General features: G+C 44.0%; 2 protein-coding genes across 2 annotated transcripts in view; both read right to left on the minus strand.

The window, feature by feature from the left end:
- LOC126278109 (forkhead box protein B2-like) overlaps positions 1–8865 on the minus strand; it is a 121711-nt gene extending 112846 nt beyond the window's left edge. Inside the window, exon 1 of the mRNA XM_049977985.1 lies at positions 8828–8865. The gene's annotated coding sequence lies outside the window, so the exon portion shown is untranslated. The remainder of the gene's footprint in view (positions 1–8827) is intronic.
- A 22-nt stretch (positions 8866–8887) lies between these two features.
- LOC126278734 (uncharacterized) overlaps positions 8888–19195 on the minus strand; it is a gene marked incomplete at its 3' end in the record, with an annotated part of 35031 nt that continues 24723 nt past the window's right edge. Inside the window, exon 4 of the mRNA XM_049979011.1 lies at positions 8888–9052. Coding sequence (XP_049834968.1) covers positions 8888–9052 — 165 coding nt within the window. The remainder of the gene's footprint in view (positions 9053–19195) is intronic.

Below are 19195 nucleotides of genomic sequence, written 5' to 3' on the forward strand. Positions count from 1 at the left end.
TTTCGCGGGCAAGTGCACACTCCGCTGCAGAGTGAAAATCTCGTTTTGGAAACATCCCCCAGGCTGAGGCTAAACCACGTCTCCGCAATATCCTTTGTCAGGAGTGCTAGTTCTCTAAGTTTCGCTGGAGACCTTGTGTAAAGTTTGGAAGGTAGGAGACGAGGTATTGGCAGAAGTAAAGCTGTGAGGACGGGGCGTGAGTCGTGCTTGGGTTGCTCAGCTGGTTGAGCACTTGCCCGCGAAAGGCAAAGGTCTCGGGTTCGAATCTGGGTCCGGCACACAGTTTTCATCTGCCAGGAAGTTTCAGTTTGCAACAAGACTCATCCGATCAAACGACATTCATCGAATGCTCCACAGTGTAGATTTTACGGCTTCGGCACGACCTATCCGGGCTACGAGCATTTGCATCATTGATGACTAGTTTTTGAATTCCAGCTCATCTCGCAATTCTCTGCTTACGAAGCTCCTTTTGCGTTATTTGATGCTGACAGCGCTCGCGAATGCGACGCTCTGTTCTGCAGCGACTTTTCCAGCCGTCACTCTCTCATTTTTTGTCTCAATGTTCTTCAATTACCGTCATTCACGATCGTTCAAACATAACTTCGTCTGCGTTGTGACTTAGTAGATTACACGATACCGAAGGGCCCACATTTTTAAGAATAACGATGCAATGTTCCTTCGGACATGCATACACGTAACGTTCTTCTTAACGACACAGATACTGCAACACCGCGTTTAACCGCCGATACCTGGCAGCGACTGTTAATTAAAATGTTGTCCAGTATACAGGCCTTAACGTAATGTGTGCACGGGCACAGCAGCGACGCAGGAACGACAACATACGAAGGGCTTATTTCATCAGTGGTACAACTCCATTACCGCCACTAATGGTTCTGAAATTAATGATCCAAACAAACATAAAGAAAGTTTCAACTCTAGCAAGAAGCCATATGCTTGAATATTTCTGGTATATCAACTGCAGATTTTTCAGCGCTCATTTAACTTTAGGACTGTGTATCTCACAATGAACAAAGGTGGACTTGTGCCACTATTGAGATAAGCCCTTCATATGGAAGTTTACATGTGGCTGTTGGTCGTGCACGGATAGCCAAATTTAGCCGGCACAGTAGCTCAGCGTGTCCGCTCAGAGCGTATACTGCCCTCTGTAGTAAAGAAACTGAGTAAATGAATCAACGATGAATCTGAAGAGGTGTCATGGGACGTCCGCCCCGAAAAAAATGCAACGAACAATAACGAACAAAATCACACCTGCAGAAAAAGAGTCATTAAGGCGACCGTTCGTGTAACCCGGGAAGTTCGTGTTCAACGCTCGGTCGGGCACAAATTTTCATTGTCGTCATTCGATTGTATAGCTGATGGTTTTTCGTATTGGCGACTACGAATTTATTTTACGTTCTAGCAGAGTGTATTTTTCCGAGTTTCCTGTACGCGGCATGGTGCAGGGCCTCTGGAAACTCCGAACAGTTCTTGTACCTTCGTTACGGCAGATCCCAGCATACGAGTACCAACAATTTGCCAAGGTTCCGATTCCCTCGGCTCCTGCATAATGTTCTCACAACTACACAGAGCGATTTTCTGACCACGAGGATCACTTCCATCGTATTGGGGACAATACACAACACCGCAACTTACACGCTTTTCTAGTATCTGTATTTACGTGAAAGCATGCGTTTTTCGCAGTATTGCTATATTTCTGTCCAATCTCTGTAAAACCGCAATGCCCTAGGCGTTTAGGCCAAGCCCCATGAATTCTAAAGCAAATGGTGAAAATGCCATCATTTCAGTTTCACATCCCCTTAAGGGGGAACGACAGGGTGACGGACGAAAATGTTGCTCAAATTCAGGATTTTTTCTTCTTACTGGAATGTAGTAGACGAATGGGGTTTGCTGCAATGAATAAAGCATAGATTGAAGTCTTCATTGTTATTTTTATTGAAAAATATCAATATCTTCATTGTGTAATTCGGACTTTTCCAAGGTTGTAACTTCGGTTGTGGTTATCTACAACATGAATTTCACATATAGCCTTCATTTTTACAGATGTCGTTTTAATTCATCGTAGGGATATGCAAAAAAGATTTTTTTCAGCGAAATTATAGATATTTGTAAAAATGACTATTTCTGAATCTCTCTTTCTTTCCCGAAAAAATACTATATGTTGTTGTTGTTGTTGTTGTTGTTGTGGTCTTCAGTGCAGAGACTAGTTTGATGCAGCTCTCCATGCTACTCTGTCCTGTGCAGCTTCTTCATCTCCCAGCACCTAGTGCAACCTACATCCTTCTGAATCTGCTAAGTGTATTCATCTCTTGGTCTCCCTCTACGATTTTTACCTTCCACACTGCCCTCAAATACTAAATTGGTGAACCCTTGATGTCTTAGAACATGTCCTGCCAACCGATCCCTTCTTCTAGTCAAATTGTGCGACAAATTTCTCTTCTCCCCAATTCTATTCAATACCTCCTAATTAGTTATGTGGTCTACCCATCTAATCTTCAGAATTCTTCTGTAGCACCACATTTCGACAACTATTCTCGTCTAAACTATTTATCGTCCATCTTTCACTTCCATACATGGCTACACTCCATACAAATACTTTCAGAAACGACTTCCTGACATTTAACTCTATACTCGATGTTAACAAATTTCTCTTCTTCAGAAACGCTTTCCTTGCCATTGCCAGTCTACATTTTATATCCTCTCTACTTCGACCATAATCAGTTATTTTTCTCCCCAATTAGCAAAACTCCTTTACTACTTTAAGTGTCTCATTTCCTAATCTAATTCCCTCAGCATCACCCGATTTAATTCGACTACATTTCATTACTCTCGTTTTGCTTTTTTTATGTTCATCTTATATCCCTCTTTGAATACACTGTTCCAAGTCCTTCACTGTGTCTGACAGAATTGCAGTGTCATCGGCGAACCACAAAGTTTTTATTCCTTCTCCATGGATTCTAATTCCTGCTCCGAATTTTTCTTTTGTTTCCTTTACTCCTTGCTCAATATATAGATTGAATAACATCGGGGAGAGGCTACAACCCAACCTCACTCCCTTCCCAAGCACTGCCTCCCTTTCATGCCCCTCGACTCTTATAACCGCCACCTGGTTTCTCTACAAATTGTAAATAGCCGTTCGTTCCGTGTACTTGACCCCTGCCACCTTCAGAATTTGGAAGACAGTAATCCAGTCAACATTCTCAAAAGCTTTCTGTAAGTCTACAAATGATAGAAAAGTAGGTTTGCCTTACCTTAATCTATCTTCTAGGATAAGTCGTAGAGTCAGTATTGCCTGACGTGTTCCAACATTTCTACGGACTCCAGACTGATCCTCCCCGAGGTCGGCTTCTGACTTCTACGATGAACTAAAGACAATTCAGTTTGCTTCAAGGGAGAGCAAAATCATTAAAATCGGATGAAAGTTGTAGCGTGGGTGACGACAACCATGCCGAAAAAGGTGGTTTTGGAAAAAAACGTGTTCAAAGTTGGGAAGAAATTATCATATATAAACTAAGGCACAAAGTTTGAAACTTACTGGATATCATTGGTGCCTGGTCCGTAATAACTATCGACACGGATAGTGGATGGCCGCTTTCTTCTACTTTGACATGATTAGCCCTCCTTTTCGTCCTCAAAGCGCTTTTCGTCGCTGAGCGCTTCACCTCTAGCGTCTCTGCCTTCACAGAATCGGTACATTTCACCGACGATTTTGATTTGAAGTGCGTAAATGTAGTATGCATTATGCAGAATTAATGCAGTATGGCCTACGCTGAATAGACATAGGGCTAAATTTGAAGCAGTGTTGAAAATATCGCTTCGACTGGATGTTATTTTTGCAACGTATCTCTAAATGAGAGTAATGAAACTTTCGTTCACATTTCGTGTAAAACCGTAACAACGCTCCAGCAGATCAGATTTACTCAATCGGCATAAATAGGGAGCGTGACAGCGGAATCGGTTCTCTAATGCCGAGGCGTGCCGTGCACACTCGGCTTTAAACGCTCACAGAGTCGTTCCTTTTTTGAGCTCGCGCATAATATTTTGGGGTACAATTCTTCATTGTATACAGAGTGAAAAGTATTTAAACCGACAAACTCTGGGAGGTTGTAGGGGACGTCAAAATCAATATTTTTCCCTAATGTCATTTTTCCTATGAGGAGTATTTAAACCGGTAGAGGAAGATTTCTCTGGCTGCAAATTAATTAAACCAACAAACACTTTTCCGTTTATTTATGACCAAGAGACAACACATTAACACAACCCAATTCCAATTACAGTAGATTTTCAAAAATGCCTCCATTGACACGTAAACAAAGGTTACACCGTCGGATCATGTTCTGTCCGACACGGGCAAAAACCCCAGGAGTATCCTGAATTGTTCCTGCTGTTACTACTATCCGGGCAACCAGATCCTCTTCTGATGCAACAGGAGTTGCATAAACAAAGTTGTGCATCTCTCCCCACACAAAAAAGTCCAGAGGGGACATATCTGGGGATCGGGCAGGCCATGGTACAGGACCACCTCTGCCAATACACGTTTCTGGGAACCGTCGGTCCAGGGATCGACGCACACAACGACTGAAATGTGCCGGCGCCCCGTCATGTTGGAACAACTTGCGTTGTCCTGTAGGGAGCGGAACGTCTTCCAGCAATTCTGGCAATGCTCTGGCGAGAAAATTGTAATAATGCCTGCCATTTAATGGTCTAGGTAGCAGATACGGCCCAATTAAACAGTCCCCAACAACATCGATCCACACATTAACCAAGAACCGCACTTGATGAGCGCTAGTAACTGTCGCATGTGGGTTATCCTCACCCCAAACCGGCGAATTGTGCATGTTGAAGACTCCATCACGCCCGAACGTTGCTTCATCGGTAAACAACACAGAGCATGGTAATGTAGGATGCATTTCACTAAGTTTGAGGTACCACTGCGTAAACTGTGCTCTGGGTGGATAATCAACTGGTTCCACGTCATGGATACGCTGTAAGTGCAATGGACGTAACAATTGCTCTCGAAGGACTGTTCCTACATTCGTCTGATTCGTCCCCATGTTATGTGCAATTCCATGAGTGCTGATTGAAGGATCCCGCTCCACATGCTGCAAGACAGTTTCCTCAAATTGCAGCGGTCTTACCGTGTGGTGGCGTCCCTTTCCAGGTAATCTGCTAAGTGACCCGGTCTCACGACCGAGCGAGGTGGCGCAGTGGTTAGCACACTGGAGTCGCATTCGGGAGGACGACGGTTCAATCCTGTCTCCGGCCATCCTGATTTAGGTTTTCCGTGATTTCCCTAAATCGTTTCAGGCAAATGCCGGGATGGTTCCCTTGAAAGGGCACGGCCGATTTCCTTCCCAATCCTTCCCTAACCCGAGCTTGATCTCCGTCTCTAATGACCTCGTTGTCGACGGGACGTTAAACACTAACCACCACCACCACCACCGGTCTCACGCAGACGTTGGTACACAGCAGCAGAGGTCGTATGATGCGCGATAGAGCGATTGGCATATTGTTGTTCATATACCCGCTATGCAGCTTGTCCTTTGTGTTGCGCTACGTAGTACGCACCAACCATATCAGCGTACTCACTCTAGGTGTATCGCTCCATTAGTAAACAGAGACGATGCACTGCTACACTGGTGGACTGCAGTTGCCAACAACTGAAGAGCGTAATACACCCTCTACCAACTGAAGATCGTAATACGGCCTCCACCGGTTTGAATACTCTTCATAGGAAAAAATGACATTAGGAAAAAATATTGGTTTTGATATCCCCTACAACCTCACAGCAAAGTATAATAGCACTACAAGAAATTAGATGGACAGGGAGTGGACTTTTAGAAAAGAAAGAGGCGAATATATTCTATAACTGCAGTGAAAGAAATCATCTGCTGGGGACAGGATTTGTTGTACATCATCAATTAAAGCATTTGGTAATAGGGTTTACACCCATTAGTCCAAGATTATCAACACTCAGGATAAAGGGGAAATTCTTTACCCACTCCATAATTAATGCCCATGCACCAACCGAGGAATCCGAAGAAGAAGAGAAAGAAGTATTCTATGAATCTCTGAAAGAGTATATGATGAGTGCCCAGGGCATGATATTAAATAATAGGGGAAAGAACAGATTAATGATCAATAATTGGCCCCCACAGCAAACACGCAACAAGTAATGATAACGGAACAAGGCTTTTACTGTTTGCAGCATTTAGAAATATGGTAATAGGATGGACACTGTTCCCACATAAAGAAATTCATAAGGGAACATTGAACTCGCCGGATGGAAACACGGTAAACCAGATCGACCATGTGTTGACAGATCTGAGACACGAATCGGACCTAATGGACGTGAGGAGGCCCAAACATAGATACAGATCATTTTCTGGTACGGGCACGGGTGAGGGCAAGGATATCTAACGCAGCGAAAGAGACCGACCCAGGGCACAGAAATATAATATAACAACTTTAGAATCAGTGTAAGTAAGAGAACAGTATCAGGAGAAGATAACTCGGATTCTGGAAAAAGCTGGAAAATGTAACAATATTGAAGATCAGTGGGAAGCGATGAAAACGACGGTGGAGACATCGGCAAGTGAGATACTTGGAATTGGGACAAGGCAAGTAAGACCATCATGGTTTGATACTGAATGCGAAATAGTAACTGAAGAAAAGAACAAAGCATATAGAAGGACGCTGCGATCTAACTGTACGAGGAGGATAGTAGAAGAATACAAAGAAAAACGGAGGACTGAGAAGAGGACTCACCAAAGGAAAAAAAAGAGAGAATGGATGAAAGCAAGTGTCAAAGAAATGGAGCTCATGAGAAGCAAAAATCAAATAAGAAAATTCTACAGAGGGGTGAATGCGGCACGGAATCCTTTTGGTAGCAAAACAAACTTAATAAAAGATGGGACAGGGAATATAATAAGTGAAGGGAAGGGAATATGCGAAAGATGGCGCGGGTATTTTGATAGTCTCCTTAACCCTAGAATAACTATAACAGAGAACCCAACAGACACCAATGGGGAAGAGGACCCAGACAACAACACTACCCCACCAAATATAGAAGAAGTGAAAACTGCCATGAAGAAATTGAAAAACAACAAGGCGGCAGGGTCATATGGTATTCCAGTAGAACTGTTTAAGCAAGGAGGCAGAGAGCTGGAACGAAGCCTTCTGAAAATGGTCACTTGAATATAACAAGAGGAAAAAATGCCCCAACAATGCAAAGAGGGTATCATATGTCCCATATATAAGAAAGGAGATAAGATGGAGTGTGGCAATTAGAGAGAGATCACACTACTTAATTTGGGATATAAAATTCTCTCTATATACTATTCGACAGAATACTCCCAACCGTACAGAGGGAGACAGGGCCGTACCAATGAGAATTCATTCCTGGGAAGTCAACCATAGATCAAATATTCACATTAACACAAATCCTGGAAAAACAAACGAATTTGTAGTTGGCACTCATCACCTATTTATAGATTTCAAAGCAGCTTATGATAGCATAAATAGAGGGCAGTTATATCAAGCACTAGATGAACTGGGAATCTCTAGAAAGTTGGTAAGGCTGGTGAGAATGGCAATGAGCGGAACACAAGGTAGTGTAAGAATAGGGGGAATGATGTCCAACACATTGAGTACTGAAAATGGAGTGCGACAAGGGGATGCACTATCATACCTTCTCTTTAATGCCGCCCTGGAGAAGATGATGAGAAACGCAAACCTTCTGAACAGATGAACGATCTTCTATAAACCGGTGCAGATACTGGCCTACGCAGATCACATAGATATAAGAAGCAAGAACCCAAAAAGCAATGGAAGAGACATTTACAGCTCTTGAACAGGCCAGTAGGAACATGGGGTTAATTATTAATGAACAAAAGACAAAATATATGGCAGCTGGAAAACCATATTGAGAAAATATGCCAAATGCAATAACAATGGGCAATTACACATTTGAGAGAGTTGAACATTTCAAGTATCTGGGCTCGACAGTTACACATCTAAATGATACCTCCTTTGAAATTAAGCAAAGATTAATAGTGGCCAATAGAGCCTACTTTGCCCTAACAAGACTTCTATCGTCAAGGCTCCTGATTCGTACCACAAAAGTAACTATGCATAAATCATACGACCAGTGCTTACATATGCCTGTGAACACTGGACATTAACCACTAAAGATATTGAAACACTCGATGCATTTGAAAGGTACTTAGACGAATTATCGGCCCAATCTGTGAAAGAGGAAGATGAAGGAGGAGATACAACCATGAGTTGTATAAATTTACGAAGACCAACCCATCAGATGGATAGTGAAAACATCCAGACTGATGTGGGCGGGACATGTGGCTCGCATGAATGTTACAGAAGTACCAAAAAGAATATGACGAGGAAAGCGGAGGGCAGATAGGAGTTGTCGACCAAAACCCAGATGGGAAGATGGAGTAATCGATCTTAGGAAGAGGGGCTATAGAAACTGGAGAGTATTGGCAAAGGACCGAGAGAGATGGAAGGAAATTGTAGAAAATGCCAAGGTTCATCATGAGCTGTAGAGCCAAGAAAGAAGAAGACAACTTCACAGACTTTTCACCCTGTATACATTCGAATTCCGTAATTAAATAAATTCGAGTCTTTTTCGACCGTCACCCTGTCGTTCCCCCTTAACGGAGCTAACATCAGGCGATCGCGGATGCTTGCGAAGGTATTTCCGGCAGTAAGTTAAAGCGCATGCGCAGCAGCGCGTTTGTACACAGCTACGTTCCGCTTCGTCGAGTACAATGATGGCGGCGGTACTCACGGGTGGTGCGGCGGCAGCGGCGGCGCGGGAGGCGAGCAGCGCGGCGGACGGCGGCGGCGGGGGCGGCGGGGGCGGCGTCGACGTCTGGTCGGAGCTGGGCGAGGTGGTGCTGGTGGCCGTGGTCACGCTCGCCGTGAGGAAGAGGCTCTCACGCGTCTGGCACTCGTTGTCGCGGGTCTCGGGCTGCGGCGCCAGGAAGTCGCACAGGTCCACCTCGTCCTGCTCCTGCGCACACGCAGACACTCTGTGGAGTCGATCCATACCGCCCTTCTCAAACTGCCTGCTGTTCTTCATCTACGGCGTGGGCAAAGTACAGGCTGTTAGTGGTATATGTACGGATACACTCCTGGAAATAGAAAAAAGAACACATTGACACCGGTGTGTCACACCCACCATACTTGCTCCGGACACTGCGAGAGGGCTGTACAAGCAATGATCACACGCACGGCACAGCGGACACACCAGGAACCGCGGTTTTGGCCGTCGAATGGCGCTAGCTGCGCAGCATTTGTGTACCGCCGCCCTCAGTGTCAGCCAGTTTGCCGTGGCATACGAAGCTCCATCGCAGTCTCTAACACTGGTAGCATGCCGCGACAGCGTGGACGTGAACCGTATGTGCAGTTGACGGACTTTGAGCGAGGGCGTATAGTGGGCATGCGGGAGGCCGGGTGCACGTACCGCCGAATTGCTCAACACGTGGGGCGTGAGGTCTCCACAGTACATCGATGTTGTCGCCAGTGGTCGGCGGAAGGTGCACGTGCCCGTCGACCTGGGACCGGACCGCAGCGACGCACGGATGCACGCCAAGACCGTAGGATCCTACGCAGTGCCGTAGTGGACCGCACCGCCACTTCCCAGCAAATTAGGGACACTGTTGCTCCTGGGGTATCGGCGAGGACCATTCGCAACAGTCTCCATGAAGCTGGGCTACGGTCCCGCACACCGTTAGGCCGTCTTCCGCTCACGCCCCAACATTGTGCAGCCCGCCTCCAGTGGTGTCGCGACAGGCGTGAATGGAGGGACGAATGGAGACGTGTCGTCTTCAGCGAAGATAGTCGTTTCTGCCTTGGTGCCAATGATGGTCGTATGCGTGTTTCGCGCCGTGCAGGTGAGCGCCACAATCAGGACTGCATACGACCGAGGCATACTGGGCCAACACCCGGCATCGTGGTGTGGGGAGCGATCTCCTACACTGGCCGTACACCTCTGGTGATCGTCGAGGGGACACTGAATAGTGCACGGTACATCCAAACCGTCATCGAACCCATCGTTCTACCATTCCTAGACCGGCAAGGGAACTTGCTGTTCCAACAGGACAATGCACGTCCGCATGTATCCCGTGCCACCCAACGTGCTCTAGAAGGTGTAAGTCAACTACCCTGGCCAGCAAGATCTCCGGATCTGTCCCCCATTGAGCATGTTTCGGACTGGATGAAGCGTCCTCACGCGGTCTGCACGTCCAGCACGAACGCTGGTCCAACTGAGGCGCCAGGTGGAAATGGCATGGCAAGCCGTTCCACAGGACTACATCCAGCATCTCTACGATCGTCTCCATGGGAGAATAGCAGCCTGCATTGCTGCGAAAGGTGGATATACACTGTACTAGTGCCGACATTGTGCATGCTCTGTTGACTGTGTGTATGTGCCTGTGGTTCTGTCAGTGTGATCATGTGATGTATCTGACCCCAGGAATGTGTCAATAAAGTTTCCCCTTCCTGGGACAATGAATTCACGGTGTTCTTATTTCAATTTCCTTGATTGTATTTTGCTAAGTGAGAGAGGAAGAGGTACAAATATCAAATATGCGTAGTAATATGGAATACTGCGATTTTTCGTCTTGTAAAAGGTGCTGCTTGAAAACTACGTTCAGCAACTGTAGGCTGCTTTGGGAAGTAATCCTATCACATTTGGTAGCCGTTTGGGCTGAGTGGAATTGACTAGGAGGCATGTTTGTTGCAGGTTGCTGGCTTTTTGTTTCATTGTTGTCATAACACATAAATTATTCAAAATGGTTCAAATTGCTCTGAGCGCTATGGGACTTAACATCTGAGGTCATCAATCCCCTAGAACCTAGAACTACTTAAACCTAACTAACCTAAGAACATCACACATATCCATGCCCGAGGCAGGATTCGAACCTGCGACCGTAGCGGTCGCGCAGCTCCAAACTGACATAAATGATTACTACATTTTGTAAACAGACTTTTAGCTAACACATTAAGCTGTGAAATAGCGTTTTTGTTGACTATTTAAACTTAACTGTCGATTTTACTAGCATTTCTGAATTTCAATATGGCTGTGTTACTAATACGGAATACTGCTATTCCATACTTGTACCCCAATATTCCATATTTGTACCATACTTTTCACAATCTGTTTTGCTTACCGAAATTGCTTCAGAAATGATTTCAGAGCTCTAAAGAAACGGGATGAGTCTGCTGCGCAATTTTCATTTTTTGAGTCATCAGTCTTCTGACTGATTTGAGGAGACTCTCCAGAATATCTCTCCTGTGCCAACATCTTAATTCAGAGTAGCACTTGCAACTTACGTCCTCAATTATTTACTGGATGTATTCCAATCTCTGTCTTCTTCTACAGGTTTGGCCCCCTACAGCCCCCTCGAGCATCATGGAAGTCATTCGCTGATACCTTAACAGATGTCCTAACATTCCGCCCCTTCTCCTTGTCAGTGTTTTCCACATATTCCTTTTCTCTCTGATTCTCCACAAAATCTTCTCACTCCTCACGTTATCAGTCCACTTAATTTTCAACATTCGTCTTTAGCGCCACATCTCAAACACTTTGATTCTCTTCCGGTACGGTTTTTGCACATTTCATGTTTCACTACCATACAATGCTGTGTTCCAAACGCACACTCTCCTCGGGTTAAGCCCTATGTTTGATACCAGTAGATTCTTTTGGCCAGGAATGTCCTTTTTTCCAGTGCTAGTCTGCTTCTGATGTCCTCGTTTCTGCGTCCTTCCTTGGTTATTTTCCTGTCTAGGTAGCAGCATTTCTTAACTTTATCTATTTGGTGATCATCCTAAGTTTCTCGCTGTTCTCATTTCTGCTACTTCTCATTATTTTCGTCTTTCTTTGATTTACTCTCGGTACGTACTCTGTATCCTCCAATTCACGAGATCATGTAATTCTTCTTCACTTTCACTCATGGTAGAAATGTCCTCAGCGAATCATCTCATTGATATCCGTTCACCCTGAATTTTAATTTCACTCGTGAACCTTTCTTTTATATCCGTCATTGTTTCTTCGATGTACAGACTGAACAGTGGGGGCGAATGACTACATTCCTATCTTACACCCTTTTTAATCCGAGCACTTTGTACTTGCTCGTCCACTCTCGGCGCTTGTACATATGTTATAATTACCCATATTTTTCTCAGGATCGAGCATCCTGCACCATTTTACATTGTCGAACGCCTTTTCCTTGTCCACATACCCTATGAACGTGTCTTCCTATGCAAATAGTTGCTGTGTAAATAGCAATTACAAATGTTACAGACAAGAAAATGGGCCACTCGAGAAACCTGGATGTTACAAATCTCGCACTTGAAACTATGTCAAAGCCTTGAGTGTGCCTCCTCATACCACCAGCAACATCGAACACCTGGACAGAGCTTTCATGAGTCCTTAGAAAGCCTATTAGTCTGACCTGGTACGCATATGGATGAGGGAAAATGGAAGTTCAGTAACGAACATGGACATCGCCGACCTGAATGCAAAGGTTTACTTCAACTGCTAGACAGGGGAGATGGCAGTCAAAGTGTTAAGGGTGACAGGAAATACCCGTTAAACCCCCATGTTTTTTTTTGGCGGATGCAGATTTCATTTCCAGCAATGAAGGAATAATTAAGGATTTGCATAATGATCCAGTCAGTGAAACGCCTGCCGGAGCTGTGGCTAAGGTTGAAGTAGAGGGAGGAACATCTCCTTCCACGTCTCACCCATTGCACAAATAAGGAAGAGACCAGGAATGATGGGAAGAAAAGCAGGTCCTTGTCTCCATACAAGGCATCTGTTGAAGTATCGAATACAGCTACAAATAAACTGGAAGCAAAGAAGCAGAGGGCACTAAGGCCAAGGAACCATGGATCATCTGATTCTGAGAATGTTTTTAGTGTGAGAGAAAGTTAGTTCAACCTTAGTTGCCTTCTGGACAACAGTGTACCCGCTAAATAAGATGACAAATTCCCTTTTGCTCAGGTAAATTTTCACAGAACGAGGCAAGGGAAGAATGGATAATGTGTCTGGTGTGCCAAATCTTGGTGCTCACTGAATGTGCACGTTACGGTAAGGGACGATAAGTATGTGACTTGTGCAAGTGAAATTACATAGAGTAAGGAATTTGATAACTCAAAAGGGTATATTTTGTGTATTTTTCTGTTCTATTATGATTTCTAGTGTTTTTATAATGAATTATTAAATTTTCATTTATTTGCTTTCATTTTAAGAAACTTGAAATGAGTTACGTATTCAATATTTGTACTCTATAACCTGAAGTGCCAAACATTCCAATCTTTGTGTTATGCCTTATGTATTCGAAAATATAAGAAACATTACAATAGTTCCCAGAGTATGTTCTACAGATATTTTGTTCACTTAATGTGATAAACTGAGAAATTTATGAACGAAAAACAGAATGGTGTTCCATATTTGTACCACTTCCTCTACTTTAATACACACGCACTTCACTGTGTCAGTTTTTTTTCTGCGTCTGTCTTCCTGAAAACACATCATATAATTTTCTGCCTGATGTTTCCTCCACAGTCATAAATGTATCGTGAAGTGAACTACGCCTTTCAGTATAGACTATCAGTTCTGCTCCCACGCATCCAGACGTCAATACCTGATCTGCTGTCCAGGGGAAAATGAACATTAATGGCTTGCTTGTGCCATGCGCACTTGGAGGTAGTATCCACTGTAAAAACATATATCTCGTAAGTATTTATTTGTCTGCAGATGCAAATTTCTCGACCTCCGCTATCGGGTGGAGAAAAGTAGGGTCCCCCTGAAAAGGTCAGGCGTGCACTATACGCCGGAAGCGGCTACAAGGGTAGAGGAGTACGTATGGAGTGCACATGGGGGTTTTATGGGTTAGAGAATTACCTCCCTAGGCCCGACAAGACGCCTCCTGAGACGCGGCAAGGTAGGAGTAGGCAAAATGCAACAGGGAATATTAACGTGCTAATAGTAAACTGTAGGAGCGTCTATAGAAAGGTACCAGAACTGCTCTCATTAATAAACGGTCACAACGCCCATATAGTAATAGGGACAGAAAGTTGGCTGAAACCAGACGTAAACAGTAATGAAATCCTAAACTCAGATTCGAATGTATACCGCAGAGACAGGCTGGACAGTGAAAGGGGAGGCGTGTTTATAGCGATAAGAAGTGCAATAGTATCGAAGGAAATTGACGGAGATCCGAATTGTGAAATTATTTGGGTGAAGGTCACGGTTAAAGCAGGCTCAGACATGGTAATTGGATGTCTCTACAGGCCCCCGGGCTCAGCAGCTGTTGTGGCTGAGCACCTGAAGAATAATTTGGAAAATATTTCGAGTAGATTTCCCCACCATGTTATAGTTCTGGGTGGAGATTTGAATTTGCCGGATATAGACTGGGAGACTCAAACGTTCGTAACGAGTGGCAGGGACAAAGAATCCAGTGAAATTTTTTTAAGTGCTTTATCTGAAAACTACCTTGAGCAGTTAAACAGAGAACCGACTCGTGGCGATAGCATATTAGACCTTCTGGTGTCAAAGAGACCCGAACTATTTGAAACTGTTAACGCAGAACAGGGAATCAGCGACCATAAAGCGGTTACTGCATCGATTATTTCAGCCGTAAATAGAAATATTAAAAAAGGTAGGAAGATTTTTCCGTTTAGCAAAAGTGACAAAAAACAGATTGCAAAGTACCTGATGGCTCAACATAAAAGTTTTGTCTCAAGTACAGATAGTGTTGAGGATCAGTGGACAAAGTTCAAAACCATCGTACAATATGCGTTAGATGAGTATGTGCCACGCAAGGTCGTAAGAGATGGAAAAGAGCCACCGTGGTACAACAACCGAGTTAGAAAACTGCTGCGGAAGCAAAGGGAACTTCTGAGCAAACATAAACATAGCCAAAGCCTTGCGGACAAACAAAAATTACGCGAAGCGAAATGTAGTGTGAGGAGGGCTATGTGAGAGGCGTTCAATGAATTCGAAAGTAAAGTTCTATCTACTGACTTGGCAGAAAATCCTAACAAATTTTGGTCCTATGTCAAAGCGGTAGGTGGGTCAAAACAAAATGTCCAGAGTCTCTGTGACCAAAATGGTACTGAAACAGAGGATGACAGACTAAAGGCCGAAATACTAAATGTCTTTTTCCAGAGCTGTTTCACAGAGGAAGACTGCACTGTAGTTCCTTCTCTAGATTGTCACACAGTTGACAAAATGGTAGACGACAGAGGGATAGAGAAACAATTAAAATCGCTCAAAAGAGGAAAGGCCGATGGACCTGATGGGATACCAGTTCGATTTTTCACAGAGTAAGCGAAGGAACTTGCACCCCTTCTTGCAGCGGTTTACCGTAGGTCTCTAGAAAACCGAAGCGTTCCAAAGGATTGGAAAAGGGCACAGGTCATCCACGTTTTCAAGAGGGGACGTCGCACACATGTACAGAACTATAAACCTATATCTCTAACGTCGATCAGATGTACAATTTTGGAACACGTATTATGTTCGAGTGTAATGTCTTTTCTGGAGACTAGAAATCTACTCTGTAGGAATCAGCATGAGTTTTGAAAAAGACGGTCGTGTGAAACCCAGCTCAAGCTATCCGTCCACGAGACTCAGAGGGCCACAGACACGGGTTCACAGGTACATGCCGTGTTTCTTGACTTCCGCAAGGCGTTTGACACAGTTCCCCACAGTCGTTTAATGAACAAAGTAAGAGCATACGGACTGTCAGACCAATTGTGTGATTGGATTGAGGAGTTCCTAGATAACAGAACGCAGCATGTCATTCTCAATGGAGAGAAGTCTTCCGAAGTAAGAGTGATTTCAGGTGTGCCGCAGGGGTGTCATAGGACCGTTTCTATTCGCAATATACATAAATGACCTGGTGGATGACATCGGAAGTTCACTGAGGCTTTTTGCAGATGATGCTGTGGTGTATCGAGAGGTTGCAACAATGGAAAATTGTACTGAAATGCAGGAGGATCTGCAGCGAATTGACGCACTGTGCAGGGAATGGCAATTGAATCTCAATGTAGACAAGTGTAATGTGCTGCGAATACATAGAGAGATAGATCCCTTATCATTTAGCTACAAAATAGCAGGTCAGCAACTGGAAGCAGTTAATTCCATAAATTATCTCGGAGTACGCATTAGGAGTGATTTAAAATGAAATGATCATATAAAGTTGATAGTCGGTAAAGCAGATACCAGACTGAGATTCATTGGAAGAATCCTAAGGAAATGCAATCCGAAAACAAAGGAAGTAGGTTACAGTACGCTTGTTCGCCCACTGCTTGAATACTGCTCAGTGTGGGATCCGCACTAGATAGGGTTGATAGAAGTGATAGAGAAGGTCCAACGGATAGCAGCGCGCTTCGTTACTGGATCATTTAGTAATCGCGAAAGCGTTGCGGAGATGATAGATAAACTCCAGTGGAAGACTCTGCAGGAGAGACGCTCAGTAGCTCGGTACGGGCTTTCGCTAAAGTTTCGAGAACATACCTTCACCGAAGAGTCAAGCAGTATGTTGCTCCCTCCTACGTATATCTCGTGAAGAGACCATGAGGATAAAATGAGAGAGATTAGAACCCACACAGAAGCATACCGACCATCCTTCTTTCCACGAACAATATGAGACTGGAATAGAAGGGAGAACTGATAGAGATACTCAGGGTACCCTCCGCCTCACACCGTCAGGTGGCTTGCGGAGTATGGATGTAGATGTAGAAACAATGCAGATGCAGTGCTCTTCAGTACACTGTCCTCAGTCATCAGGAGAAATAACTGGCCCAGAACGTATTACATTTACGTTACCTCAGTCGCTCCCAGGACCGAATACGTCAAATTGGGTCACCATTTTGAGTTCCATGAAATATGTACTAGGCTAGTTTTATTTTGCTTTCCCTGCATATAATCAATTTAGGAGACAAATTGAGAAAAATCTCTTAGATTGTTCTCAAATGATGCCTCTAGAAAAGCCGTCAGAAGATGAAAACCGCTAGCAAAATCACATCAAGAACATGTCTGAAGGGTGCATAAATTGGCAATAGCCTTAAACAATAGCCTTAAACAATGGCACAAAATACATTGCGCTATGTTTACATGTACAAACATTTTCCGAAAGTCGTAATAAGGTGGTATCGGAGGGTACCTTACTTATACCATTACTGCTCATTTCCTTTCCCGTTCCACTCTCAGACAGGGCAAGGGGAAAACGACTGTTTGTATGCCTCCGTATTAACCCTAGTCTCTCTTATCTTATCTTCGGTCAGCAACTGGAAGCAGTTAATTCCATAAATTATCTGGGAGCACGCATTAGGAGTGATTTAAAATGGAATGATCATATAAAGTTGATAGTCGGTAAAGCAGATGCCAGACTGAGATTCATTGGAAGAATCCTAAGGAAATGCAATTCGAAAACAAAGGAAGTAGGTTAACTTACGCTTGTTCGCCCACTGCTTGAATACTGCTCAGCAGTGTGGGATCCGCACCAGATAGGGTTGATAGAAGAGATAGAGAAGATCCAACGGAGAGCAGCGCGCAAAATGTACGTTGCCGGCAGTAGAATCGTTTCTGCCGTCAGCCTCAAATGGCCATTCCCTAAATTTTGTCAATAGTGTTTCGCGAAAAGAACGTGGTTTTTACCTGCAAGGTAGTGTCTCCGTAACACCTGCGTGTTGTTCGAACCTGCTGGTAACAAATATAGCAATCTGCCTTTGAGTTGCTTGGGTGTCTTCCTGTAATCCGACCTAGTGGTGATCCCAAATACGCGAGCAGTACTGAAGAATCAGTCGCATTAATGTTCTACACGCGGTTTCCTTTACAAACGGGCTACACTTTCCTAAAGTTCTCCCAACAAAATGAAGTCGACTGTTCGCCTCCCGTACTACCGACATTACGTACTCGTTCCATGTTATATCACTTTGCAACGTTACGCCCTGATACACAGTCGATATGAGTGGAGCAGCACACTATTAATACTGTATTCGAACACTACGGATTGTCTTTCTTACCATCTGCGTTATGTTACATTTTTCTACATCCAGACATACAGAGAAAGCTGCCATTCATAAATTTTGTGTAATTTTGCAGCCTTATAAAGTCACTGAACGCTGATACCTTCCCGTACATCATAGCGTCATTAGTAAACAGCGGCAGGGTTTAGATAAAAAAAGACAAAAACACTACACACACACACACACACACACACACACGCACACACACACACACACGACACACACATTTAAAGGTTGTCGATTCAAACAAAAACTAAAAACTTACAGGTTACAAATACGAAAAATTTAAATTGGAAATTTTTAGAAAATGCTATGGGGAAAGTGAACAAAAAAATCACTTTTTATTGCCACATCTGGAAGAGGCAGCATATTGACTAAAGATGCCTCCTACGCTACGCATATCCGTCCTCTTCTGGAATATTGTTGTGTCACAAGGGATACTTAAGACATGTGATTTACGGTGGACCTCCGAAACGTTCAAGTAATGGGAGCTCCCTTTGTAATCACCAAATAGGAGACACAGTGTCACGAACATGATATGAGAGATGGTATGACAATCATTAAAACGACGGCGATTTCCGTTGCGGCGAGATTTCAGTAACGACTTTCTCCTCTGAATGCCACATATGTAGTTGATTCACACCTACCTACGAAGAATGACTATTGTAATAAAGTAAGGGAAATCCAAACTGACGCTAAAAATTTAAGTGTTCATTGTTGCTTGTGCTATTCGAGAGTGAAAATGTTGAGAAAATATAGAAAAGTGATTCTAAGAATCCTCTACCAAACACTTCACTGCGAATTACAGAGTAGTCATATAGTTATAGTTGTAGATGTGTCTGTTGAAAGGCTCTGCTGCTGACCTCAAACTTCGCTGATTCATTTTTTCGACAGGGCAGTAGAGCTTTGGGTTTATGAAACTCTTCACAATCTGAAAATAACTTAGTATGTAACAAGGCTCCTGTGACGACAGTAAAACACCAACAAGTACAATGTATATCTCTCAGATCAGCGGCAAGATTGTGTTCTTTGTATCCCACAGTTTTCCTGGAGGCCAGAGCTCGGTACCGACAGGTTTTTGTTACTGATGGCAAGTATCAACTGCCTGTGTGTT

This window comes from Schistocerca gregaria, chromosome 6 (genome assembly GCF_023897955.1).
Source record: "Schistocerca gregaria isolate iqSchGreg1 chromosome 6, iqSchGreg1.2, whole genome shotgun sequence".
NCBI lineage: Eukaryota > Metazoa > Arthropoda > Insecta > Orthoptera > Acrididae > Schistocerca > Schistocerca gregaria.